Raw genomic sequence first — 27,968 nt, forward strand, 5'->3', positions numbered from 1 at the left:
TGGCTACTGTCTTCTTCCCTAGGAGCTGTTTGCATGTCTCCCCAAGAGGGCAGAACACTGTCTCAGAGACAGACCCCGTGTGCAACCTTTTTGAGGGCTTGGACCTTCCTATTTTCCAAATAATCATATAGGTGTGCCAGCAAAATGCTGTTTTACCCATTATATGCACAGAACCTAAGAACAGTGCTCTCTAAAACTAGCATCAGGTGTTCAAATTCTGGCCTGTACCTGGATTTCCACCCTCTTTGTCCGTGGTGTCAGTGTGCACCCTACCCTGATATCTAGTAATAGGTCTCCATCCATCTCAAACTATCATGTGTGTAGGAAGAAGCTGGCTCTGTATATACTATATCAAAATAAGATATAGTGTGCAGAGAGTCCAGGGGATCCAAGAGGCTTGACAGAGGCAATAATAGATAATACTAATGCTCTATTTGTGGTAGTGTGGTCAAGCAGTTAGGCTCATCAGAGGGTTGTGTTAAGCATTTGTTGTACACACACAAGCAATAAGTAAAAACACACACTCAATAACTTAACTCCAGGCCAATAGGTTTTTATATAGAAAAATATTGTTTTGTTAATTTATTTTTAGAACCACGGGATTCATTTAGCAGGTGAGTGCATTAAATGAAAGGTACTTTGCATAGCAATAGTTAAAATCAAATCAATATGGTACACAGTTTTCATTAAAATGTCAAAAAGCTATTTTAAAAGTGGACAGCGCAATTTTCAACAGTTCCCGGGGCAGGTAAGTACAGTACAGTTTCTGAGGTAAATACCACACTTACAGGTTCAGTCTCCGGGGCATAGGTAGCCCAACGTTTGGGGTTCAAGGCAAGCCCAAGCACCCAGCACCAAAGGGCCAGTCAGATGCAGAAGTTAAACAGGAGCCAAAATAACATGGGCGCCTATGGAGACAGGGGGTACCCCGGTTCCAGGCTGCTTGCAGGTAAGTACCCGCATTATCGGAGGGAAGACCAGGGGGGTTTGGAGGAGTACTGTAGAGGCCCCAAGTAGGCACAAAAAACACACCCTCAGTGGCACGGAGCGGCCGGGTGCAGTGTGCAAATAGGGCGTCGGGTTCTTAGTAGAATGCTATGGAGTGACCGGGTGTCACTTAGGCGCTGCAGAGAGGGTACAGGGGGGCCTCTCGGGTAAGCCACCGACTGGGCAAGGGTGAGGGATGCCGGCTGGTCGTTGCTGCACTGGTGGACGGTTTCTCATAGGCCTGGGGGCTGCGGGTGCAGTGCTTCTCCAGGCGTCGGCTATATTCACCCCGGGCAGACGCAGTCAGGATGGTCCTCGGGATTCCCTCTGCAGGCGTCGTCGTGGAGGTGCAGAGAGGTCAGCCCAGGGTGGACTTGTCGTCGGAGTCGCCTGGGGGTTCTCTCTGGATAGTTGGTTTCTCTGCACACGGGCCGGGGGCGTCGGGTGCAGAGTTGTGGGGACTCACGCTTCTGGAGTGATGTGGGAGTCCCTTTAAAGATGGATGTCTTTTCTTCTCGTTGGGCAGAGCCGATGCCCACAGGAGTTCTTGGTCCTCGGTGATGCAGGCAGTCCCCTGGAGGCTTTTCAGGGGTCACTGGTCCTGCAGAACGTCACTTTTCAGTTGCAAGGTCTTTGAAGCAAGAGACAGGCCAGTAGGGCAGGGGCCAAGTCAGTTGTCGCCTCCTTCTCTTCTCTGCGGGGTTTTCAGCTCAGCAGTCCTTCTTGTGAGGTCGTCAGGAATCTGAACAGCTGGGTTCAGGGTCGCTCCTAAATACTAAATTTAGGGGTGTGTTAGGGTTAGAGGGCAGTAGCCAATGGCTACTGTCCCTGAGGGTGGCTACACCCTCCTTGTGCCCACTCCCTCTGGGGAGGGGAGCACATCCCTACCCCTAATGGTCCTAATCCACCAAAGCAAGATGGAGGATTTCTCAAGGAGGGGGGTCACTTCAGCTCTGGTCACCTTAGGGGTGGAGCTAGCTGAGAGGGTGACTCCTCCTTGTTTTTCTCATCCCTCCGGACTTGCCGCCAAAAGGGGGGTCTCTTCCAGGGGGCAGGCATCTCCACTAGCTGGAGTGCCCTGGGGCATTGTAACACCAGGCTTGAGCCTTTGAGGCTTACCGCCAGGTGTTACAGTCCCTGCAGGGGGAGGTGTGAAGCAGTATTTAGTGTAGCCATTATGGTGCTGTGGAGTTCGTAATGACAAACTCCCAGACCATATACTCGGTATGGCTACCTTGCACTTACAATGTCTAAGAATTCACTTAGACACTGCAGGGGCATAGTGCTCATGCAGCTATGCCCTCACCTGTGGTATAGTGCACCCTGCCTTAGGGCTGTAAGGCCTGCTAGAGGGGTGACTTACCTATGTCACAGGCAATGGCTTGTGAGCATGGCACTCTGCGGGGATTGCCATGTCCACTTTGTCTTTTCTCCCCACCAGTACACTCAAGCTGCAAAGCAGTGTGCATGTACTGAGTGAGGGGTCCCTGAGGGTGGCATAATACATGCTGCAGCCCTTAGGGACTTTCCATGGCCACGGGGCCCTTGGTACCAGGGGTACCTTTTACATGGGACTTAACTGTGTGCCACGGCTGTGCCAATTGAGGAAACAAAGGTACAGTTTTAGGGAAAGAACATTGGTGCTGGGGCCTGGTTAGAAGGGTCCCAGCACACTTCCAATCAAAGCTGGCATCAACATTAGGCAAAAAGTGCAGGGTGACCATGCTAACAGTGGCATTTCCCTACAATGTGCAGCTCAAAAAACTGATGGCCACTCTCTCTGCACTGACATATATTTATTTTATTGAATTTACTAATGATTTTTCTTCAAAGCACTATACATGTAATCCAATGAAAAGAGCGAAGACGTTATGAGAAAAATAAATATGTCACCAATGTATACTTAATAAAAAGTCAATTTTGTTTTTGGCAATGCAGTGCTTAGAATCATGACATGCCACTGACAGAAAAAGCCTGCATTTCAAGCCTCTTCAATATGTCTCTTGACATATCCAATGAAAAGAGCGAAGACATTATGAGAAAAATAAATATGTCACCAATGTATACTTAATAAAAAGTCAATTTTGTTTTTGGCAATGCAGTGCTTAGAATCATAACATGCAACTGACAGAAAAAGCCTGCATTTCAAGTCTCTTCAATATGTCTCTTTAGCTTGACTCTCTGCACTTAAAAATAAGGCTATGCCAATTGCAAAATATCTTGAGCAAATTGCAAGTCTACGAAAATATGAACTTTGACAAAGGTAATGTTTGGCCAGTATACAGTGTATAAAAATATATTTTGAGTGAAGAGCTCAGTTCACAGAAAAGGATGGGAGAGTCAGTGAGGAATCTGCAGTTAGATAGAAGCTCTACTAGACTAGAAAAAGCGTTACCAAAGGTGAACTGGCTCAAAACCATAAAATCCGGGAGGACAGAGCGGGCAAAAATGCCCGTTTTCGAAGGACCTGACTGTCCATGCAGTAGTGCTTCGTGAACGTGTGGCATGATCCCCACATAGCAGGTTGGCAGATGTCGAGGACAGGAAACCCGTGTGTCAACGCAGTAGTAGTAGACTTGGCCCTGGTGGAATGGGCCTGAACGCTTTCATGAGGCTGCTTGTTAACTAATGGGTAGCATATGTTAATGCAGAGTACAATCCATCGAGCAATAGTCTGCTTCTGCATAGTTGTGCCCTTTTTCACTCTAGTGAACCAGATGAAGAGCTGATCATCCATCTGATGGTCTTTGGTGCGATCAATGTATAGTGAAATGCTCTCTTCAGGTTCAGGCGATTGAGTCTCTCCTACTCCTTGGTAGGATGAGGTGGAATGAAAACTGTAGGAAGGGATATTCTGAACATGAAATAGGGTTGACAAGCATTGTCAGTGAAAGAGCAGGTGTATGGAAGATAAGCTGACAGACCTTGATGATCACTGACTTTCCTGGTCATTCTAATAGCTACCAAGAAGTTAGTTTGATAGTCAAAACCTGCAAAGAGCAGCTGTGTAGGGGCTCAAAGGAGGAACACATGAAAAACATCAGCACCAGGATGACGTTCCATTGGGGCATCACTAAAGGGGTAGGAGGGAACAACTGTTCCAAACCTTTCAGAAAATGAGTCCCAGCAAGTGACTTGAACAGCAAGGGTTGACTCAGCAGCTGCAGTAAAGCTGAACGTGCTGACAAGTGACCCTTAACTGTGCCCAGGGCAAGGCCATGCCAGGCTAAGAACAAAACAAACAGCAACACCTCTGAAAACAGTGTAGAAGGGGGGTCCACCTGGCATGAGGAACACCAAGCCACAAACCTCCTAGCAGCAGGCGTATGCAGTCTTAGAAGAGAGACACCTTGCTGCCAGGATGACATCATAGAATTCGGGAGGAAGATTAAAAACTCACAACTGTCACTGCTCAAGCTCCATGCATAAGGAGGAGAGTGTACAGGCTCAGGTGCAAGACTCTGCCCTGTTGCTGCGACAGGAGAGCTTCCCAAAGGGGCAGTCCAATCAAAGGACCAATGCTCAAGCTCAGGTCAGGATACCACACCCTCAGTGCCCAATCCAGAGCCACCAGAATAACTTGTGCTGGGTATGTCCTGACCTTCTTGAGAACTCAAAGTAGCAGTGGTATCGCCAGAAAGGCGTACAGGGGTCCTGAATTCCCCTCAAGACTAAATGCATCTCTGATTGAGAGCTACTTTGGAAACCCCAAAGCGTAGAAGTGCTGACGGCCGAGGTGAACAGATCAAGCCAAGTTTCCCTAGATGCAGAAAAAACCTTGTGCCACCTCTGGATGCAGTCTTCATTCGTGATCCACAAGGCATCAAAAGCTGAGTTTGTTTGCCCTGGCATTCAGTTATCCTGACAGGTACTGCACAACCAGGATGATGTCCTGGCACTCCAGCCAAGCTCAGAGGCACAGAGCCTTCTGGCACAGGGTCCTCAAGGGAGGAAGGCTTTCAATGCCAAATGAACTGCCCTTGGCTCCAGAAGGCTGAAGTGGAGCTGGGACTCTGCCGGAGACCAGAAACCTCTGATCTCCACCTCTCCCAGGTGGATGCCCCAAACCCTCTTTTTTGAAATCCCAGGTGCCCATCCACACCGAGCAACTGTGTGCTGCCACTGTGGATGGGGGCACTTTCCAGTTCCAGAATTGGAGCCGGCCAAACTTCATTTTCTGCTCGGTCCCCCAGGAAACCAAGTTTTAGATGCTGAATCTTGGGCCCTATAGGACCACTTTGAACAATGTTTGGATCATTGTACTCCTGGTGACCAGCACCAGCAAGGCTCAAGGCCTTTAAAGGGGTGCTTTTCATGGGAAGATACATTTTTACTGCTGCCTGTGCGAAACCTGCCCATGCCTGGGCTCCTGGAGAGAGTATAAGAGGAGCCCAAAACATGTTTCACTGTGACCTAAGCCGCTTCTCCTTAGGATGGTCTAACAAAAGGTTCATCCGCATGTCTATTTCAGAACAGACCTTTTGTCTGGATAGAGACAGTGCAATATTATGATGTGAAGGCAGGAAGGATAAATGAGTAGAAACTTTGTAATCTCTGGAGGGTAGTGCACCACCTTTATCAGACCAACCTCATACACATGGAATATTCAAAAAGGATGAGACACGTTAATTGTGATTATTAGATGTTTAGGAGCCCTAAGAAAACTGGTTTAAGTTGTTGCACAACAAGTATTGGCTGAAGTTTGCTATGGCTGAAGCTTGTTATGAATTGAGTTACTTATAAATATAGTCCATGGAATAACTGTGTTATAACAGATCTTTTTGTTGTGTGCTCACATGTGTTAATTGTATATGGCTTCAATAAGCTTTCAAATAAAATTAGGAATTAGCAAGACTTCAATTATATAAGTATACTATTGAGTACTTACGTTATTGAGCGCCTGACAAATATTAATAATGTTATAATATTATGTGGTACAGGAGAGTTATCAAATAATTGCACTGTCAAACTTATTATGGGCTTCAACTTTTGGCAGATAAAAAGGCCATTAAGGGCATATTAGAATACTAAAAAGTTGATAGCTTCATTGAAACAAGAGAGGCAGGTTCATATAAAGACCACTGTGGGCCTTGAGAGTCCAGTGTTCTAATCAATTGCCTCTATATATCCTTTCAAGAGAGTGAGAACGAAAGAGGCTGTGTTGGTGGTAAAGGGGGAGACATAATATTTCTTACCATGATGTCCACTGTTGCAGTTGTGCCGTGTCAGTTAGGGATGTAGGAGATAAGAGGAGAAAGCCTATCCTCCCTGTATCCAGTCAGACTGGGGAGTAAAGCTATTTCACAGATCATAAGCTTAATTTCTCCTCTTTTAAACCACTCATTATCAGTCTCGCTATTAATATTAATTGCAGGCAGGACAGGGAAGGCCCCAGCATCAACCCCCATTCATTAACAGTGAAGTCAAAGAACTATGAAGTCACTGAACACCTACTTATCATTAACTTCCCGCTCCTTTGTAAATGGCCTAACCTACACTGAAGTGCTCACTAATAGTGTTCTGTTGTGGCCTGAAAGGCTACACATAAGAAAAGGACCTAATTTATACCAAAGTTCAATGCCATGGCAGCAGCTCAGCTGCTGTCTTGTTTTTTCGCTGAGCAAGAGGTTCTGTCAAAGTAGATCTTTCTCTCATCTTTTCCTCCCCCAGCGAACATTCAAAATTACATGTTTCTGATAAAAGAGGAAGACTCAAGAGTAGGAAGGATCCCATGAATAGGAATCTCAGGAGAAGTGAAATAAATTAAAGTAACTGGGCGCTTCACATGCACTTTCACAGAGGGAATTTTGTAAAACAATGGCATTTACAGCAGCCCTAGTGAGCTCCCAGGAAAGACATTTTTGTGGATTTATTTTGTTAATTAAAAGTTATTAAAATGCAAAATACACCAGACTACAATCACCAGCCACCAGGGCTCATGTTTACTTTTATTTTCAAAGCACTATAGGCAGTCTTTATAAGTGTAGGCAAAAAGGTAAATGTTGAAAACTGTTCCCTACTCAACTAACTAAATTTGTTCCTTACACAGAAACCAGTGTAGCATATCCTACAAGCTAATTAACTATCTACAAACTCCCACCTATTGTGCAGTGTGTGGCCTCCTGTGCCACTCCCCCAAAATCACGCAACATCTCACTTGGCATAGAGTGTCATATGCTGGATTCCTCTGCCCATTCAGTTGGATACTCCCTGCATCAAATCAATTATTCTCAAGACCATTAAATGCTTATGCAAGTTTTTACCAAATGTGTTTTCTAGGAAGGGGTGACAAAGTTTCCTTAGTTTACTGAACCCTGACCTTCTCTGTGTTCAAATGTTTTTGAGGTGTAATATTTCTCACACCCTAAATAACAAAGACCTGTAAGCCAGTGTAAGAAAGTGGATCACTATCTGATGTGGTTGTGAGATCCCACCATGTAATAATATAACAATCATTATCAGATCATTATCAGATCCCATTAAGTTTCATAAAAAAAAAACCTTAGTTCTGTCCTAGGGAGCTGCGGCACAGAACAGTTAGGGTTACTCAACTGTGTAACGCATCTAGAAGTACCAAAGCATTTAATAAGTAAGAAACACGACATAGTAACAATCAGAAAAATAGAATGTAATTTCTATCTTAAAATGGGCACAAAAAAATATTTTGAGGGAAACTGTAGATATGAATTTTCAAAGGGAAGTAAATAACTGTAGTTCACTCTGAGGTAAAGCAATAAATTGCTGTAAGCGGCATAGCATTTTTTTAGCCAATTGGTAGAACCGCTACTTCACTCCACTTAGACTGGCCACAAAGGTTTGGGAGCCAGTCAAATGGGACTCCTAGGTCCCAGGAGACCATTGTTTGTCAGGTCTAGCAGTTACAGGGTCATCAGTGCACTTTTCTTCTTTACCGAGGTCCAGCAAAGAAGCTGTCCTGATGCTATGGATACAGGATGCTGAACAGATGCAGTGATAGTTTCTGGGGCCATCCAGGTATCCACTAGCCTCAGGGGTCATCTCCGTCTTCACGACTCGATCTCCCATGAGGCAGTAGTGGAGTTCAGTGCAGGTCCAGTCATCACTGTTCAACAGGTCTTCTTGTTACAGCAGTCTCATCAGTTGCTTAGAGGTAATCAAATCTTTTCTTTCTGAGAATCAGGGTCCACTTCGACTACGGCTATATGTCCCATGGGACACCTTAGCATGCTCTTTAACATCCAGTGGTGGAAGGTCATTCTGGGGCATCTTGGCTCTCGAGGATTGCAAGTTTCTGTAGCGTTTAGGGCTTCTGAAACTTAACAGGAGGCTAGCCAGCTAACTCGTAGAGTCACTTCTTCTGCCCTGGCACAAATGGAGCTCTTTTGCACCAGTAGGCACAGAGCTTTTTGTGGGTCCCTCAAGTGCAGTTCAGTCCATGCCACATCCTCACTTTGCTGGGTCCAAGGAGCAGTCCTTCTTCTGCCTTCTTTCCAGGCCAGTAGTGATCTGAGGACTCCATGTCTGAAGTGCCACTTTTATTCCAACTTCATGTTTGTGTGAGGAGAGGACTGACAAGCCAATGGGGCAATAATCCCCACAGGCGACCCTTCCCACTATACACCACTTCCTGGGGGTTTGGTCAACCTATAATCCCAAGATATCCATCTCTACTGAAATCTAAAATGGTGCAAGCCTTCTTCCCTCTGAGGAGCCCTGGACACACCCCAAGTGAATACTCAGCATAATCATCCACTCCTTCTGGAAAACTGGTTCTGCAATGGGTTTCCCCTCTGAAGGAGATGCCAGCATTCCTGCCTACGCAAGAAGCCAGACTATCAAGAGATGATTTCCATTTGCATCACTGAGGCAGTAGCATCTCTAAAGCTGGGCCATCTATGGCAGTGACAACTCCTCCCATCAACAAAGCTTTTTGTTTCCTGTTCCTGGAAATGCTTCACACTTCCTAAGAAGGAAGTTGCCTGTTGTCTCAGGTGACAACTGGTGAAGATAGACAGGAAAGGCTAACTGAGGTTAGGGCATCAAAGCAATGACGTTCTAAAGGCACCCTTCTATTAAAAATTACCTTCAATACGACCTTAGCAATGATTTGGGTTTAATGTAACAACTAATTTGATACCTCAGAATAATATCTTTGGTGGTCCTAAAGTTAGCACTTAGTGCGGCGGCTAGTGAAACATCATATTAGCTAATGGGACCAGTGGCCTTGCTACAGTGAAAACGGCAATTTTATGTTTCCACTGTCAAGGCATATTGAACACCAAAGGAATATACCCTTCTTTTTAATATTAAGCACCTTGCCTGGTGGGCTACCAAGCCCTTCCTTAGAGGCAGCGTATTAATATTAAAAAACGGAAGGGTCTAACCTGACAAAAGGCTTTCTTTTGCCACATTAAGTTGGTAGTTTCACTGCTGCAAACTGACCTGAAGTGTCAGGCATAGACACATTTTCACCTTTGTCACTGTAGTCGTGGCACAATTAAGAGTTGCAGTCCACTAGGGACATTTACCTCCCTTACTGGCCCTGGGTAACTCTTATACCTCAAATTGGGGACATATAAGTAAGTTAAATAAGCCAATCAGGTTTCAAATATGCACACTTTTCGAGGATCAGATGGTGCCTTGACAGCAGGGCCCAGTGCACTAGGGAGTCAAAAAACACAAGCAGCAGTCCAAAAAACTTTGGTGGGGGGCATTGGGGTGCTGGAGGGTTATCATGCAAAAAGAGGCCCTATCCTACAATTGTTACTGTACTGGATTATCACTGTCCTAGAATTGATTGTTTAGCTGTACATAGGATGACTGCCATCAGGCAACCCCATGCGAAAACAGTAGATATGTTAGCTCATCTGCTAGTTGTAACGTGTGTGTCTTGGGCAATCCCACACAAGGTGTAGTAAAGTACCTGTGTCTCTGTGTTGTCTCCAACATTTTTTTTTTATGTGTTTATTTATCCCAGCTATGCAACTTCTCTGGAGTGTGGTACCAGTAAGTGACTATCTTGGCCATATCTGCCTTACTGGCTAGGCTAGCGGCTGCAGTTCTTGCCCTGTAATACACTGCACCCCACTCCTCCCGGTTAGTTTCCTCCAAATCTCTGCCTCCCACCTCTTAATCAGAGGTTTTATACAATTGAGGGGTGTGATTCAGAAATTTATATATTTGAGACAGTAAATGTTTTTGGTTTGTTTTTAGTAACCAATCATTTCTCAAAAGGAGTTAGTGATCTGCTGGCACCAGGTTTGATTAATGTAGCAAATATCCAATTTGCAGATATCTTGATGTGTTCTTTTTCTCCAGGCCATAGCTCAATTTTCCTAGTTCAAATGATTTAAGTTGGTCTTAAAAAATAAAATAAATCCCCTATTCCCTAGTAATTGCCCACTTTCCAGCTCTCAAAATTAGTCTCCTGCATTGCCAGGGTAAATGCAGGATTTTTCAAGAGACACTGTTAGTTTAACATCCAAATAGTGAATGTTATTCTTGGCCCAAGTGAGGGGAAAACTAAACTGGATTTGTTTCTTATGCTCTACTAAAATGTGTAGATTGGGCATGCATGACTTCTTGATATTGATGCTAAACTCCAATACCAGACCAAATGCTCCCAACTCCTCCAAAACCACAGGAAACCAGTGCAATGGGTCTGTAAGTAATAAGAAAATACTGTTGGCATATAAGGTAAGGCTATTTATGCATGAATGGATCTATTTTCATTCCTTCAGTGTCTGTATCTGAGCTCACTTATAAAGCAAAAGGCTCTACACATACTTCAAACAGGAAGGGACAGCATCTCAGCCTTGTCCATCTTCTGATGCCAAATATCGCTGGGGAACTCTAATTTTTTCTACTACTTGCATACAGACTTTGGAAGCTCCAACGTTTTAAATGTAGGTCTAATCCCTAAAACACCTAGGGTATAAGACAGAAATGGCCAATGTACCTATAAAACGTTTTCTCAGCCCCGATCAAGATGAGAAATGCTGATTTGTCTGTTCTGCTGACATTATCTATGATCTATAGAATGTGGCTGAAGTTGTCAGCACAGTTGCAGCCTGGACCAAAGCCTGTGAGAACAGTTTTTTTCAGTCTTTATGTGTAGGCCTAATTTGTTAGATGAGAGCCACGTAAAAGGATTAATGTCCTGTTTAATAATTAAATTGACCTGTAGGGTGAGTGCAGCATTGTGTCCTTGACAGTTGTGGGAAGTACCATGATGGAAGCCCCATGGCTGGAGACTGCTATTCACCCAGATTTCCCAAACGAATTATACAGGAATCAGTATCAGTCTAGGGTTTGACAGTACATTTTGTAAAAATAAGCTTTGAAGCCATCAGGGCAAGGTGATGTGTAGTCTTAAGACCTGACAATAACTAAACCTATCTCCTAAACTCCAACTGACTTTACTAGGGTATTCAACTGTACGGGTATAAGTTTCTATGTTTTAACCATTCTGAGTTATTGCTCAATATTTTCTTTGTGTCTATCCTCTGCACTGTACGCAGTACTGTAAAATTCTTTGGATGCCTTTATCCTCTTGAGATACTTTGCCTGTTTATAATTTAATGGAGACTATCCTGTCCTAGACTCTTAGTCACAGGGTCGCATGCTAGGAACTTTCACATAATATTCCCCTCTTTGTAGTATGCTTCAGAAGGAGTAAAGCACACACTGTTCCATCTCTCCCAAAGGCTTTAAGTTGAGGGTGTTTAGCCCAACAGCCTGCATCAAATATTCTCTGAATCAGAGAGCTTATGTTCTGCCTCTAACTCCCTCACATAGATTTCCATCTCTTCCCTCTTTACAAATTATTGTGTTTGACTGCTAGCCGGATTAATGTGCCCCTAATTGTCACAATTACTGTGTTCCCCCCCTCTGTCATTCCCCTGAATGAGGAGGATAAGAGCTTCCAGGATTTGAATCTTTTTGGCCTTGCAATTAAGGAGAGTGTACCTTGGCCTCCACTTTCCCGTAATCCTTCATGTCTGGGAGTCTTGGTTGTGTATTGGGGCATCGTCCAAAAAATAACTGGACCCCTATCTCTGGTATATGCACCTTATATATTAAATTAAGGGGCTAAAAAGAAATCCACTCTAGCATATGTCTTTTGTGCTCCAGAGAGAAGAATAAGGTCCTTCCTGTCAGGCATGTGTCTTGCCAAGTATCTCTCAGTCACACATCACTTAGCTACTCCAACTATTCTTGGGAAATCACCCACTTATAGCACAGCTGATCTGTCCAGGGCATTTGCCAGGACAAGAAAAAAATCCCCTCTGATTAAAATATCTGTCGGGGAGGTTGGTATGTTCATGATCAGCAATCTCAAAATGTTAAAGGCCTTCCCATGGGAGCGTTTACCGAAGCTACTGTAAATGAATAATCGCCCCCTGCTTTTCTAAGTGCAAATGTCTTGCCCATTATGTCTGTTACTTCCCCCTCGATCTCACCCTTGAATTTGTTCACAAGAAGGTGGCTCTTCTTATGTTCCAAAGAGAAAAGACCCGGGACCAGTCCTTAAGAAGATTGGTCTCTCTCCTGAAGCAGCTAGATGTCCATGCCGGATTTGTGTACGAGAGAGAATTGCATTCAAACTCCCTACATCTAGGCTGACTATCTTCACCGCTGTCAGAGTGTCACTGGAGCTAGCATAGAAAAAGGAGCCTCCCTTGCCTTACTTCTTCAGGGACACAATCCATTTAGAACCACTTTTCCTGATACCTACCCCATAACCTTCCCCTCCCCCCCAAAACATCCCACACCCGGCCCCAACTGTCTCTTAAAACTTATTTCAGTCTCTTTCTCCTGCCCAAAAAGGTAATTTATGCTGTCCCAAGACCTGTGTATACATCCATTCGCCCTCAGCAGTCTCTGGATGTCGAGTGTCCCCCCATCTTCACAAAGTTGCTCTAAAACATCTTCCTATCATTTTCAATGGTTTCCAGACTGAATCTCAGGTTAATAAAGCTGCAGTGGATCTTCTTCCCTGCTGGTCTGCTGTTGAAGCTCAGCTGAGCCTGCTCTGGGTCCTTTCCCCTGTCTGGATCCTCTGTGAGACTCAAGAGTTTCATCTGCTGGAAGTTGCCCTCCCACTCAAAGTTGAGCAGAACGGATGCCAGCAACTGTCCTTTGTTCCTTTGCGAAGGTACTCCACTGCAGGTCAAAATTCCTGTCTCTTCTGAAGAGTTCTTGAGGAGAAATCCTAAGAGAGGTGGTATTTGTGGGTCAAACAAACTAAATTGGGCTTGCGGAACTTGCCCTAGTCATGATGGTCTCCTTCTGGCAGAAGTAATGTGGGCATGTGAGGATAACTTGTGACACATTGCATTTCTTTTGTATTTGAAAATGTTAGGTGGGCACTGTTTAGGATGGTTTCTTATTTGAGGCTTCAATGGATGTGATCAAGAGGTCTTTTGACATGTGCCCCAATGTTGTTCCATTCCTGACTTACACCAAAAACGTTATGGGTGGAATTCCTGAATTAAACTTAGATAGCTACTGGTAATTAATCGGGTCCGCATTCCAGTCCATTATTTTGCACAACATGCCACCTCGGATTGAACTCATCTATAAGCAAACCGGTCTTGTCCCTGCTCCAATATAAACAGGTCTACCTGAACCGCAAGGTCAGGTCCATTAAGAACTGAAACAAAGCAACGCAAAACCGGTTTCGTCCCAATTGGGATCAGGTGCAGCTGGTTTTAGTGGCAGAGCAAGCAAGTGACATACATGGAGGAAATACCTTTCACACTTAGGGTGTTGCACTGGAGTATACAAAAAGTGAAAGGTGGAATTCTTGAATTAATCTCAGTCACCGGCAATTATTCACAGCCACATCACAGTCTACTGTCATATCGCACACCTTTCCACCTCAGTTTGGCCCCAGTCTGATGCAAATCATTCTTGATTTTTTAATACATTTAGGTTCTATTTCTGATGGCACACCCCCTGATAAGCCTTGTATTTTGTCTCCTCAAGTGATTCTCTAGGCCCTAAAGGAACACCTAGAAACAGATGTTTTGGTCGCTTCTTCCTCCCTGCAACTGCCAAATCCTCCAGAGATGCTACCCTGTTGCCCATTTCAGTCATATCTCGTCTTATCACCTGCAAGCCGCTTAAGACCATTTCCCTTATTTTTCTGATGTCCTCACACAGACCTCAAGGTGGTTCCAAGAAGTTATGTGTCACTAGTTGCTCTGCATCTCTTGTATGTTCAGCACTTACTGACCCTTGGTGGAGATGACTGGGCAGGTTAGTTGGAGATCTTCAAATGCAGTGCCTTTGCTCTAGTAAGTACCACTTTGATTACGACCGCTCTCATTTTTACTGGTGGCCACGGTTATTCTAACAGTTAGGGTCTGGACACCTTCAAATGAGCCATTGATTGATCCTAACCAGAGGAAGAGGCCTTGGGTATCACCGCTCATTCGATGCAGAATCCACACAAAAGCAGAGGAACACCTACAAGTCTCTCTATGCCACAATTGACTTTGACCCCCGAAATACATTTTTATGAGAACACTGTACCGTAAAAGAACAGAATGTTGCAATAGTGTGATACACTATATTGAAGGGACTGCTCTTTTGTTTCTATTCAGCTTTATTTATGGCTGTCACCTTTGGCAAAGAACCCCTAAACTTGGGTGGCAGGCAATTACTACAAGGTAACACCAGTAATAGCAATCAATATTTCTATAGATGACTCTAACTGACTGAAAGAACCATCTGAGTGATCAGAGAAAGCAATTGCAAATCACTTTTAAGACACTGATAAGGAGAATGGCACACGAATATAAATAGATATGGTACTCTATAGTGTGGTTGCTAACATATGGCTAGAAAATCAAGGGCGGAAGATTTAAAGTATAGTTATGTCATAAGGGATTTAACAGGGTTGAAAAGTAAAATGGCACCAGTAATCAATTTATTGCATATATACTGGAAATGAAACAAAACAAAAAAAGCTAGATAGACAACCAAGAGGACAGAGCAAAGCAAAAAGTGTAAAAACAATTACAACGACCAAACAAAACGCAAACCCAACAGTGAAGGACTACTTCCAGATAAAGTCACACTGGGGAGGATCAACATAGCGAGAATGACAGTAATTCAAAGGTGATGAGGCAAACATTTTTAGTAAGTTATGGAAAAGATAAAGGAAGAGAAGGCAAAGCACTTTGGTTACAAGGAATTAAGACTGAGGTAGTGGTCAAGAATCCATCGCTTGTGAGTGGAAAAGCAGACCAAACGACTTAAAGGAAAGGAAAAAGGTTAGTGATGGAAGTGAAAAACGAAGATTTTTGTGACACTGGCCTCGGAATGAACATATAATAGAGGTGAATAAATAATCATTTTCCCAGGATAGTGTGCAACAGAAAATGAAAGAAGGAAACAATATATTTTCTTATGGAATGCTTGCCAAGCCTCTGAATGGATCAAATATTAAATATGACAATCTGGCTAGGCTTGAAAAACTAAAAACACACTAAGTGGTTTGCTGAGAAGTAACAGGTACCATAAGCAACATTACTAACATATATTTCAACATAGGAGTTAAACAATGCTGTTATAAATAAGGTGGAAGTTAAGAAAACTGTAATTTGTCTACTAAAGTTACATTTTCCAGTAGGAGTTTATTTTATCTACTAAACCCTTTGACTCCATCAGTGTCGCCACTTATTTTTTAAAATACTGCACTACAATTAAAAAAGGAAAATATGTTCTCTCAGATAGACCTTGCTGCACATACGTTCTTGTAGAGTTGTTCAGCAAGCTCCTTGATGTGTCTGAGGGTTTTTTGGATGCTTCCATCTTCAGAGCGCATTCGCTTCACCTCATAGGCCACTAACTGAAAGACACATGGTAAAGAGAAAGATAGTTTGACAAGGCACCAACAGGAGTAAAAAGAGTTAAAAAAAAAAAATCTAAACAAATCACACTGTAATATCAGAGGCCATCCCAGAATCAAACATAAGCAAATGGAAAGTAAGACGATCCACCAGCTACATTAATTTGTTACTGATTACCTTGTACTGCACAAATCATGCCAAACTATTTACTATTGAAAAGCCAACCGGGGCACTAGATGACCTTGGATGTCTTCATATCCTGCCACTCAACACTGCCTTTATTATGTGCAAGATAAAATTACATATTTAGACACAGTGAAGAATTTCACAACTGAACATTCAAGTATGGTCCTTAAAAAGTTATTTTAGGTAATGCTCTTTCTGATGTATACTCTATCTAACCGCATATTCCTCTGCTTATGAATCCTCCCACGTGCAAGACTTGATCAAGAAAACTTCCATAGCTCCTATGTGCTGATAGGTGGCATCATAAGCAACAACTATGACTCAATTCTGCCCATAGGTATTGAGACAGAGCTGCATGTAGACATAACACTGCCTACTGACTACATTCTCCACTTTTAAAAAGCACACTCTTAAATGCAGAGGCAAGACTGAAATAACTTAAGTGACAACCAGTAGTGAGAAAAGTTTGCAATCATATTCCTAAAACCCACTTCACAGAATGGAGAAGTGGGTGGGTGGTGAGGAACCTGTAAGTATAGTATTCACTATATCCACTAGAAAGCGCATTAAAGAAAGAAAGTAACTTATTCTTCTGAAGGCTACTACTACCAGAGATTCCTCAGATTATGAATCAGTACTCAAGAGGTCCCCGCAACTAGGACGGGGGCCAAGGACCTGGGGGCCCTGTAGCACCGAACGGGTAAAATGTCCTTCCCTGCAGACCTCAAATCAATGCTGCAGCACTTGGTGAAAGTGTGGACAGACGTCAACCCATTGGCTTGACAGATGTCCAGAACAGAACACTCCTACAGAGTAACAGCTGCAGCCTCCTCAAGATCCAAAGACGGTCGTGGGAGCTCTGGCACATCTTTTGCAGGAAGAGTCTGAAAAAGGTAAGATTAGGCCTCAGTCATACCACGTGGATGCTGACAAGGCAACCTAGGCTTTGTAGTGCTTCATGTGCCTCTGCTTTGAAGTCTTGTTTTTCATCTTCAACTTACTTGTGAAGAGCGACCTGGAGAGGCAACAGGCTTTACTTTTTGCAGGCTTCCTGGTCTTTGAATGCAGAAGAGAGCATGTATCAAAGGATTCAGAGCTGTGTTTTGGCCCAGACACCACAGGCTGCTGTTATCCAAGCCTTCGGCTACCATCTGTTTGCATCACTGTTTAGAACCTGTCATCACCAGTGGCAACATTCCTTCTTCATTGCCAATATAATACGTTTTCAAGAAAAAGTCTGAATTCAAATGAAAATTAGAAAGCCGAGCTCCAAATGTTTGCCAATGAGTGCATGAAAAAAAGGACCCAACATCAGCATGCAGGGGTGGTTCCCACATACATGTCAATATCCTGGGCCAGATGAAGTAACAGTGGATGGTGATGATGCCACGTCATAGGATAGGAGCTAAGTAAGCTTTTCTGGGTGCACTCCGGTGCCTGGGATGATTTGTAAGGTGAGGAATTTGTCAACAGACGTATCCATCAGAAAGGGTGTCAGGCCATATCAAAATAACTCAAAGAATCATCCAACAGGATGGGTTTCAATTTCCTGCATAATGCACCTGAGATGGAGCATCTATGAAGACCCAAAACATGTTTTCTATTTCCTGAGATGGGCACAAAATGTACGTCACAAATCAGAAGAAAATAAACCAGTCTCACCTCATCAAACAGGTCGATGGCCCTGTAGGGTGATCCTCTTTCTGACACAAACCCAGCAAATGCCATGCCTTCCAACACCTTTGTGAGGAAATCATCTTCAATGAGACCTCGTTGACCAAGAAACGCAGCCTACAAGGGGAACAAAGGCAGTCAAGATCAAATATGCAATATTTGCAAGCGAACATACTTCCAGGCACATCAATGTTTCTATCAATGGTGGAGACATGGCACTGCGATCAAATACGCACCCTTAACAGGCAAATTATCACATGACAGATGCACACTGGACATCAAACACATAATACATGCCTATGAACATATTTCTAGAGTTCACAAAATCAATGTATATTTGACAGAGACAAAAGTGGTATCAATAATTCTCCAATTATGTTTTAAGAAAACTACAGAGCAGATGTGGGATATGTGACTAAGGAGAGGGTTCAAAACATGTCAACAGAATTGTCTGACAAGATTATTCAAAGAATTTTAACGGGCAAGAATAACCAAATCAAATTAGCAAGCAACAAGATATTTAATTAAAAGTTTATACAGCACCAATAATGTGTTGCGTAAGAAAATAAACAACTGACAATGTAAATTTAAAAGTGGTGAAAACACTGCTTGTTGTCACTACACCGTTATAGTCAAGCGTACATAGTGGATAACCTGATTATTCAGACAATGGTAAACAACAGTATCAAACGGGTCATTTTGTTATCATGTCACAAAGAGTACTTCAGGTGTTATTTGTTTTGGATCTCTGGTGTGTGAAACACAGATCGATACTGCTTTTTGTTTTCTTTCAGAGGGCAAAGGCACAAATAGATGGACTTAGGGGCCATGGTTCAATATCCTTTTTTAGGTTCAGCATATCAGCACACAAGCTCTGCTTTTTCCGACCTGTTGGTATGTATCTGGGCTTTTAACCACCCCTAACGCACACCCATCACTATCACTCGTTCACGGGCTTGCCTTTCAAAAATCCTTTGTTATAATTGGTGAATGCTTTAGGTTTGTCCCTCCTTAGGACGGTTTTGTTACTGCCTTGTCCATCAGCCCTGTTACATGGATAATTGCACTTTTGCCAATAACTTTGACTATGAGCCACCTTCTTTTTCCTTTTGTGTGTCTCCTTGGCGCTCACGCTCATGACAGCTGGGGCGCTTTGAATCAAATGCTTATGTCAACTGTTACTTTTTATTTATAGTTTGTGTGGCAAGAAAAGTCCAGTTAGAAATTTACAACGCTAATAGCTCTAACTTGGGCAAACACAAGACCCATTGCATTGTAAATGCTTGTTATGGTTTGTCAGAGCTCAGTCCTAGCAAGAGCGGACCCACTTAAAACACTGATGCTCTTTCAGCCCTTTTTATGTACATGATGCCACTGACCTAGGATGGTACCTGAAGCAGGTACATAAAATAAAAACGCAAGACTGAGCATCAGAGGCTTTACCCATAACCATACCAAATGCCAATCTATACTCTTCCTGTAATCCTTAGTTATGCACCCCATGCCTGAAAGAACTCTACAGTCATGAAGGTGAATGTTGGGTGGTGTACTGCAAAATTCAAGAGAGATAAGAGCACAGTAGTTACTACTGTATGCAACATGCACCTATCCCAGACCATACAATTTTATGGGAGGTTCCCAAGCATGAAGTATTATATTGGATGATGTGTGACATTGTAATGGAGAGAGATCTAGTCACAGATTGTTTTTAGCATGGCGGAGAAACATGCCCAACACAGCTGGAGTAAACATTTAATGAGCAGTTTTTGCAGAATACATTTATAGAGGGGCTGTTTTACAAAGCATGTAACCAGTAACAGGCAGATGACAGGCTACACACTACTTCGATAAAAACTGTCTGCATTTGAATCTATGAGGTTGGAGGTAACCATTTATGGTAGGACTCTTCAGTAGGACTCTATAATGCAACTGAAAGATTGATGGAGACTCAAGTTTGCTCATTCCATGGTTAAGACCTCCAGAGGCAGTAATACTATTTGGGGCTAGACCAAAACCTTTTCTGCAGTTTCAGTAAACTTAAAGGGCCCTAAATGGGTCCAGAACACGTAGACTTCACACAACTCACAGCCTTTGAAAGAGGTTTCAGAAAGAACAATGTGACATGTCCAAGACATAAAGTAACAACCAAGTATAAGAAGTTTCTTAGAACGTTGGGTGCTATTTGAGAATTAAAATTGTAATTTTAGATGTAGTTTATTGCGTATGCAAGCAATCTCCAATACACGGGATGCCCTGTTCACAAAATAAAAACATTCACACCTTGAGTATGCAAAGTGACATAACTGTCAGCCAGATTGTATGGACAAGGAACTGCTTAAGTATACGCTAAGCATGCATGTAAATGAGAACAGAATGCAAAATGAAACAGATGCAAGCAAACCAGCAAGGGCACTACACCACAGAAGAGAACCTGTGGCAAATGTGCCCTACCAAAGAATGGAGGTAACTTCAGCTTACCTTATGGAAGCGAATGACGGGTTCAGGATGAATGCGGATGATGTGCAAGCACCAGCGGTAGCCTTGCAAAAGCTGTGCAAACAAGCGAAGGAAAACAGCTCTTATCTCCTTATCCTATAAGATTGAGAAGGAAAAAAAGCTATGTGGGTGGAAGCTGAAATATGAGTAGCAATCACCATTGTAAGAAAAAAAAAAATTCAAGGAAACTACTCATCGCATTAACCGGGTAACTCGAGGCAATTTCCCAAGCAAACTCAGAGTCTGCATAACTCAAAAAGTCTGCATGAATAACAAGCATTCGCAAAGCCAATAGGTAGCACCCATGTGCCATCTTACACAATATAGTCCCTATGTTTGACAGGGTTTACAATCCCAGGTACCAGATAGAAAGTCAAATAACCCATACAGGCTCAAGAAACTGAGAGCCACGATGTAGATCATGTTAATATGCTTGTGGTGTAGCATGAGGCCTCAGATCAAATAACTACCAATCAGGTTAGAAAGGATTCCCACCCCAGGCTTTTTAAAGTAAGGATATACATTAGAGGATGTAACTTAAAGGCCCATTCATCTGACAGCAAAGCTATCAGTGTGAATATAGAGCTCCTACGGGTTCATCTCCATGATAGCAGAAGGTGCTTGAAAGCTATGACTGTCATAGGATTCAATGTGCTCTTCTGGAAAACTTATAGAATTCCTGAAAGTTAAAAAGTTGGGAATATATGCGGGTGCATTGAATTTAGTAGCACAAATACCTTATTCTTTAACTAACAGACATTCTGGGCTTGATTCCTGGGGTAAAACTAAAAATTCTGCCCTCGAAGGTTCCAAGCTTGCCTGGGTGCCGATTTCCAGCTGTTACAAATTCACAAAACATTTCCACGGTACATCTAAAAACCTGCAGCCGTCACAGCTTTCCGTGAATAATGCTGAATGTTTTTGTGACTTCCTCTCTCACGTGTGAAAATACACAAATGCAAATATCATGGAAGAAAATAATTTGCACTTTCAGAGACACATGGCTGATATGGAGAACTTCAACCCTGTACCCACCCCCTCCCTCCCATGGACATTTACCGTCAAGGCTGCTTCTATGTGCATAAACCGTCTTTTGAGTGTGGAACGGACTTCTGTCAATTGTCAAACCGGTTTGCACTTGTAAACAAGGATACACCTGTAAATAAGACTTACACATGCAAATTGCTTTGCGAATGAGGTTGCCTGATTTGTAACCGCTACCATGTGCTTAGAGGGAAATACATTTTCAAATTCCTCACTTTATTTGTTGAGTAAAGTCAAGCATATCAAATGCGTGCTGTAATTTATGCATAGGGAGGGATGGGTTGGGACTCCTATCTTGACAGAGGTAGGGAATAAGAGACTGAGGTACTGATGGGTGGGGGAGGAGTCTACTGCAGTTTGTAGTGGGGAAAAAAAACTGTAGCTGCAGTCGGCATTAAGGTTGTAGAATGCCCAGCTGCCACTTTTATGACCTTGAGAGGCAATCACCTTGTAGTGTTTATTGACCTTTAAACTAAAATAGGTCTTGAAATATTGTTTGGGCCCCGTGATTGTAGTGCATTAAAAACAAATATGGAAACTGTGAGCATACATTGAGGGCGGGACCAGAGTGTAAAGTTGAGGGTCAAAAGTGTGGCTAAAAAACAAAATCTCTCTATGTTTTTTGGTCGTTCAGCTAACATAAAATAACACAAACATTAAATGAAAAACAGATAAAAGTTAAGTTAATCATTGGGAAATGAAATATTGTGCATTATAAAATATTATCTATTACGTAATGCACTGCAGAGATATGTGGGTGTAACCAGACAGCCACAGAAGTGAACCTTGGTTGGTGCAGTGGAGAATGGTGATTTGTGTGTTGTTAGTGCTCTGAGGTCCGGCGTGCAACAGAGAGCACTGCATTGCACACAGTATAAGACAGACTGATACAAAATGCGCAAACAGATTTAGGGTTTAGGGCAGTGGTTCCAAACCTGTGGTCCAGGGACCCCTGGGGGTCCGCAAAGCCTTCTCAGGGGGTCCGCGAGAGCCTAGAAAATTAAAAAATATTAACAAGTATTGCTAACTTAGGTCCCCAGCTTCCAGTAATGACCTAGGCGGGGGTCCCCGGATTCCCATGATGATTCAGTGGGGGTCCCTGGGTTCCATTAATGTTAAAGTGGGGGTCCACAGAAATCAAAAGTTGGGAACCACTGGTTTAGAATATAAAAGTGCTTCCAAAATATAGATGTTAGAAATACCCAGATGAACATTGTGCATTTTCTTTTTTATATATGTGTCCCTTGAAAGCACGCATTTCACAGCACAGCTGGTAATTCCCTTTCACTACCACTCAAAAAGAATAAGTCTGTGTCATTAGTAAGCATTAAGTGAAATAACCAATTACAGTCAATACCGGCGTCCAAACACCCCTTGTATTTGTACATTAAACAGTTGTGCATATTTACATTTCTTTCGGGGAAGGAGACACCTTGGCAAGAAGGCTTGTTTCTTGTTTCGTTGTCTGTTTCTGTCAGCTTCACAGCACCAGAGACTCCCTGCCTGACATATCTGCTGAAGTATTTAAACTATCGGAATTTACTGTTCCGAGACTATTGTTTTTTTCACAAAAAGTAGAAGTACTGTTTTTCACAATTAAAGTAAGAGCACATTGTGCCCCTCCGATTCCGCACACATCAACCTATGTCTGGGCTCTGTTATGGCTTCATTCCTTTCAATTGCACTGTATAACATCTACTCGGCTACAGGCTAAGGAATAGTGCTTCATCCACTGAAATCCTGCTTCAGTAAGCATGCAATATTGACCTTAATTGTCCCTGAGTTGCTATAAATAGCAGCAGAGCTCACAAGATCAGAGCATTTGAAGACCCGTGCTTAGAAAGGTGTGTGGTTGTAACATCCTCAGTGCTGTCACTTTTAAGGAGCAGTGTCCCACACCCCAGAGGAAGGGGCACTGCACTGAGTAAATTCAGAAATATAAAATACTTGTGGTGATTTATCCATCAAAGGGACGGGGCTGGGACCAGGAGCATCCAACCCACATTCCCATCTAGACAGAAGAAAGGAATAAGGGACAGGCGGATGGTGACCTGGGGTGGGGTCTACTGCAGCTTGAAGACAAAAAAAAAGCTGTAGCCGGCAGTTAGTATTGTGGTTGTATAGTGCCCAGCTGCCACTTTTATGGCGTCGGGATGCAGTCACCATGTAGTATTCAATGAAATATTGTCTGGGTGTGTCATGGCTTCATGCGTCTTTTACTTGGCCCTTTTTAACATCCGCTCGGCCACAGGCTAGCGAATAGCGGTTCATACACTTAATGCCTGCTTTGATGCAACTGCGGTATGTGGCTGAATTATCCTTGGGTTTCTGTTGGTTGTAATTAGCAGCTGAGTTTACAAGATCAGGGCATCTAAAGCCAGTGCTCCGAAAGGCTTGCAGTTGTAAGCCTTAGGTGCTGTCACTTTTATGGAACAGTGCCACACCCCCCAGATGAGGGGGCACACTGAAAGATGATTTAAAAAAGCGATATGACGCGGCCAGCGCTGGTTGCTTCACAACACTTTTCCGGTTGACATTGAAGAGACGGGACGGGTGGGAGGGAGAGAAGAATGAGAACAGGGTGAGATGAAACAGGGAGGGAAAGGTGGGGGATAAGTTAAAATAAAAGAGCTATGACGTGGCCCACATCAACCGCGACATAGCTCAGAAACAGTACTGGAATTCCAGTATGAGCGGTAGACAGCCAGCAGAAGGTCACTAATCAAAAGCTAATCAATCTGTACCTGGTCCATGCACCAGACCAAGCAAATTAAGTGATGCATGACAAGCACTGCCTAATGAGAAGGCAGCAAATAAGAATGACAATCATGCCAACAAATGGTAAGCTACAGGCGGGGGATTCCAAGCCCATTACTGAATACAAGAGTCTCGTAAGGGAGAGCACATGCGCTCGCAGGTTCGACCAAAAAACGATCAAGAACAGGTAACCTGCAGCAACTCCAATCGAAAAGTATATCATCAAAATAATGCCCAAAAATATACCAAAAAGATCTCAACTGTTCCAAGGTGGGATATGATCTAGAGCTAGTTGAGGAAAGCTGGCACAGGCCCTAAAATGCAGAACTGCTAAGATTCCAAAAGAAGGGATATGATTTAGGCATCAAAGGGAGACTGAATCAAATGATCAGGGAAGCGATGAGATCTACAATATGAAAACAATCACACATCAAATCAATGACATAGGAACCAAGCTACTGCATGCTCAGACTGCTTTCACAATATAAATTTAGTAAAAAATGAACAATCTCAAATAGTAGGTCCTGGAATTCTGCAACAAGTGCATACAGAGAAGGATGTGAAGTACAAAATGGCCAGAAAAACTAAGGCCCTACGAATCTGCAAAAGGGATGAGGTATCTGGTGAACTTGGGTGCCTACATAAAAACAGGCCTCTCATCTGTTCTAAACTATTCTATCAATAGTATGAAAAGAGAAACACGACCTCAGATCTTTGGTAGAAGAGAGCATACCCAGCACAAGTCCAAGGAATTCTTCATATCTTAAATTACTGTAAAGTGACAAGAGTTTAGGTAGGGTGAACTATCACACCTCATACTCCTGTCAGAATAAAGTAGCTATAAATAGAACTTGAAAACAAAAATGCTGCTTACATGTAATTGGCGTTCCAAGTCAGAGGTATCTTCACTGAATTAATGCACTACCAATATCCTTGTTTGTACTGTAAATGCCTCTCTTAGTGACCATAACTGACCGATTTCAGAGATGTTAATTCTTAAATCGAAGTATACAGTTATTTAATAGAGGTTTTGTGAGTGAAATTAAATTTTTTGTAAAGATGTACTGGTGCCAGAGTGAAATACGTTTCTCCTCCAACTAAGTCACTACACTAATATATTAAAACTATGAAATTTCAAATGACGTCTTTAACATTTTCAGTATTTCTGAGCTTTATTTGAAAATCCTCGAATGTCAGTACACAAATCAGACATTGTTACAAACAAATGTGGGCATTTACTCTTCTCCTACACGTGAAGTAGCAGCCTCTATTCTTGTGTAGTACACAGCATTTCTCTAGTTTTAGACGTTTGGGGGAATGTGACTGTTCGTTTTCAACTCCAAATGGCCTACTAGTCTGTCATTAAATTTGCAATATTCCACTCACTTTAATGTTTACAGGTCAAATATATATTTTTTTTATTATAAAGGACAGCAAATGTACTTACCAGAACTGTACCAAATGTGTAAAGTACACTGAAGAATGCACTATATAAAACTAGAAACTCTTCTTCCATTCTGTTGGCTGATTTTGGAAGGATCATAGGTTGTTTCTCCACTTAATGCCCATGGTGCTACTTTTAGCTAAATTGATCTTTTCCATTCCATATACAAAAAAGGACACCAAGAGTGCCAAAGATAAGAAGCCAGGAGAAATTGTATGCGATCGCATGAACAGATTTTAACACTTGTAGGAAGACAACTGAACTACTTGGGAGTCAGTCTTAAGTGTAAAATGGAGATGCAAGAGTCTGATTATGATTCTTGGCTTTTTTTTACTTCAATGTTCTTGAATCTTTAGAAGTCCTGTTTATTTCCATCACACTTCTATGGGCTGTGGGAGAAGTGCCCCCTCTTGGCCTGGTATTGTAATGACCCCTAAGGTCATTCAGATACCTACAGATTCAGGTTTATCATACACCACAAATGTGTTGGCGGGTAACTTTGCTCAGATTATATCTGCTGCAAAGGGGTTCTGCACAATTTTGGAAAAAGTTGCCTCTATTAGAAATGTGACAACTGGCACTTGGAAAAAGGTGCTTCTGCCTCACCTCTTCTACTTCTTGTGCCACTGTTCCGATGGTGATGCCTGTTAGATATTTCAGAGGTATAAATAGGCTGCTACTGAACAATCTGGGAAGAAAGGAGGAGTAGGGGGGCCCTGCATAAACTACAACTCCCAAGAGGAAAGGTAGAACTGGCGGCTCCAGACTATTAACCTTATTACACTGAGCCTCAGCTGCAATGGGTGAGTGGGCAACCCGCAGTCGGAAGTGTTCAACTATATGGGGCGAGCGGTTAAGTAAGGATAAACTGTTAAAGGTTGTGTTGCAGCAACAGCCTGTATGAAGGAATAGCTTTGGGTTTTTGGAAGTGGCTCGATAATGCTGGAAGCAGTGCCTGCTCTGGACCAGCATGAAGGCAGCATATGCCCTTAGAGATCCCGTTAGGGATGCTTCTATGTATTTGGAACCAACTGAGGGGAAGCTCATTAGAGAGGCTAGGTTTCCTACAATGGGAGACCTTTATCCCCTTCGCTGCCAGGCCTTTTCCCCCTACTGTGCGAGCCTTTTTTTGGCTATTTGGGGCAGTCCGCGCTTAGGCCCTCATAACCTTTTGTTCACATAAACTACCCACGCCAAATTTGCGTCCTTTTTTTCCAACATCCTAGGGATTCTACCCAGACTTTGTGGGTTCCCCTGAAGGAGACCAAGGAATTATCCAAAATACAGTGAATTTTTTTTTTTTTAAATGGGAAAAAAGGGCTGAAGAAGGCAGCTTGTGGTTTTTTCCCTGAAAATGGCACCAACAAAAGGTTTGCGGTGGCAAGATCACCATCTTCCCAGCTTTCAGGCAGACTTGAATTGGAAAACCCAATTTTTCAATACAATTTTGACATTGTACTGGGACATACCCCATTTTTACTATTTTTTGTGCTTTCAGCCTCCTTCCAGTTAGTGACCAAAATGGGTGAGAAACCAATGCTGGATCCCAGAAAGCTAAACATTTCTGAAAAGTAGACATAATTCTGAATTTAGCAAAGGGTCATTTGTGTAGATCCTACAAGTGTTTCCTACAGAAAATAACAGCTGAAATAAAAAAATATTGAAACTGAGGTGAAAAAAACAGCAATTTTTCTCCACGTTTTACTCTGTAACTTGTTCCTGCGATGTCAGATTTTTGAAAGCAATATACCGTTACGTCAGCTGGACTCTTCTGGTTGCGGGAATATATAGGGCTTGTAGGTTCATCAAGAACTCTAGGTACCCAGAGTCAATAAATGAGCTGCACCTTGCAATGGGTTTTTATTCTATACCAGGTATAGAACAATTCATTTGCTGAAATATAAAAAGTGAAAAATAGGTATCAAGAAAACCTTTGTATTTCCAAAATGGCCACAAGATAAGGTGTTGAGAAGCAGTGGTTATTTGCACATCTCTGAATTCCGGGGTGACCATACTAGCATGTGAATTACAGGGCATTTCTCAAATAGACGTCTTTTTTACACACTGCCTTACATTTGGATGGAAAAAATGTAGAGAAAGACAAGGGGCAATAACACTTGTTTTGCTATTCTGTATTCCCCCAAGTCTCCCGATAAAAATGGTACCTCACTTGTGTCGGTAGGCCTAGCGCCCAAGAAAGGAAATGGCCCAAACCACAACATGGACACATCAAATTTTTTCACAGAAAACAGAGGTGTTTTTTTGCTAAGTGCCTACCTGTGGATTTTGGCCTCTAGCTCAGCCGGCCCCGGGGGGTGGGGAGGGCAGAAAAGGCCTAAAATAAATTTGCCCCCCAACCCTCCAGGGGAGCGACCCTTGCCTACGGGGTCGCTCCCCCTGCGTGACACTGGCACAAAAAAAAAGATCCCCGGTGCCTAGTTGTTTCTGCCCCTCTTGGGGGCAGATTGACCTAAAATCTGCTGAGAAATGGTCTAAATACAATTTGCCCCCCAGGGGAGCAACCTTACCTAATGGGTCGC

The 27,968-nt window shown here is 42.9% G+C and overlaps 1 protein-coding gene across 11 annotated transcripts in view; it reads right to left on the minus strand.

Annotated features, from left to right (window-relative positions):
* SBF1 (SET binding factor 1) overlaps positions 1-27,968 on the minus strand; it is a 1,129,538-nt gene that overhangs the window by 730,895 nt on the left and 370,675 nt on the right. For all 11 annotated transcript variants that reach the window (XM_069229431.1, XM_069229429.1, XM_069229425.1 and 8 more), the window contains exons 11-13: positions 20,166-20,279; positions 17,676-17,804; positions 15,728-15,826 (exon numbers count right to left, since the gene is read on the minus strand). In XM_069229431.1, the coding sequence (XP_069085532.1) occupies positions 15,728-15,826; positions 17,676-17,804; positions 20,166-20,279 (342 nt within the window). The remainder of the gene's footprint in view (positions 1-15,727; positions 15,827-17,675; positions 17,805-20,165; positions 20,280-27,968) is intronic.

The sequence above is a fragment of the Pleurodeles waltl genome, chromosome 4_1 (genome assembly GCF_031143425.1).
Source record: "Pleurodeles waltl isolate 20211129_DDA chromosome 4_1, aPleWal1.hap1.20221129, whole genome shotgun sequence".
In the NCBI taxonomy this organism is placed as follows: domain Eukaryota; kingdom Metazoa; phylum Chordata; class Amphibia; order Caudata; family Salamandridae; genus Pleurodeles; species Pleurodeles waltl.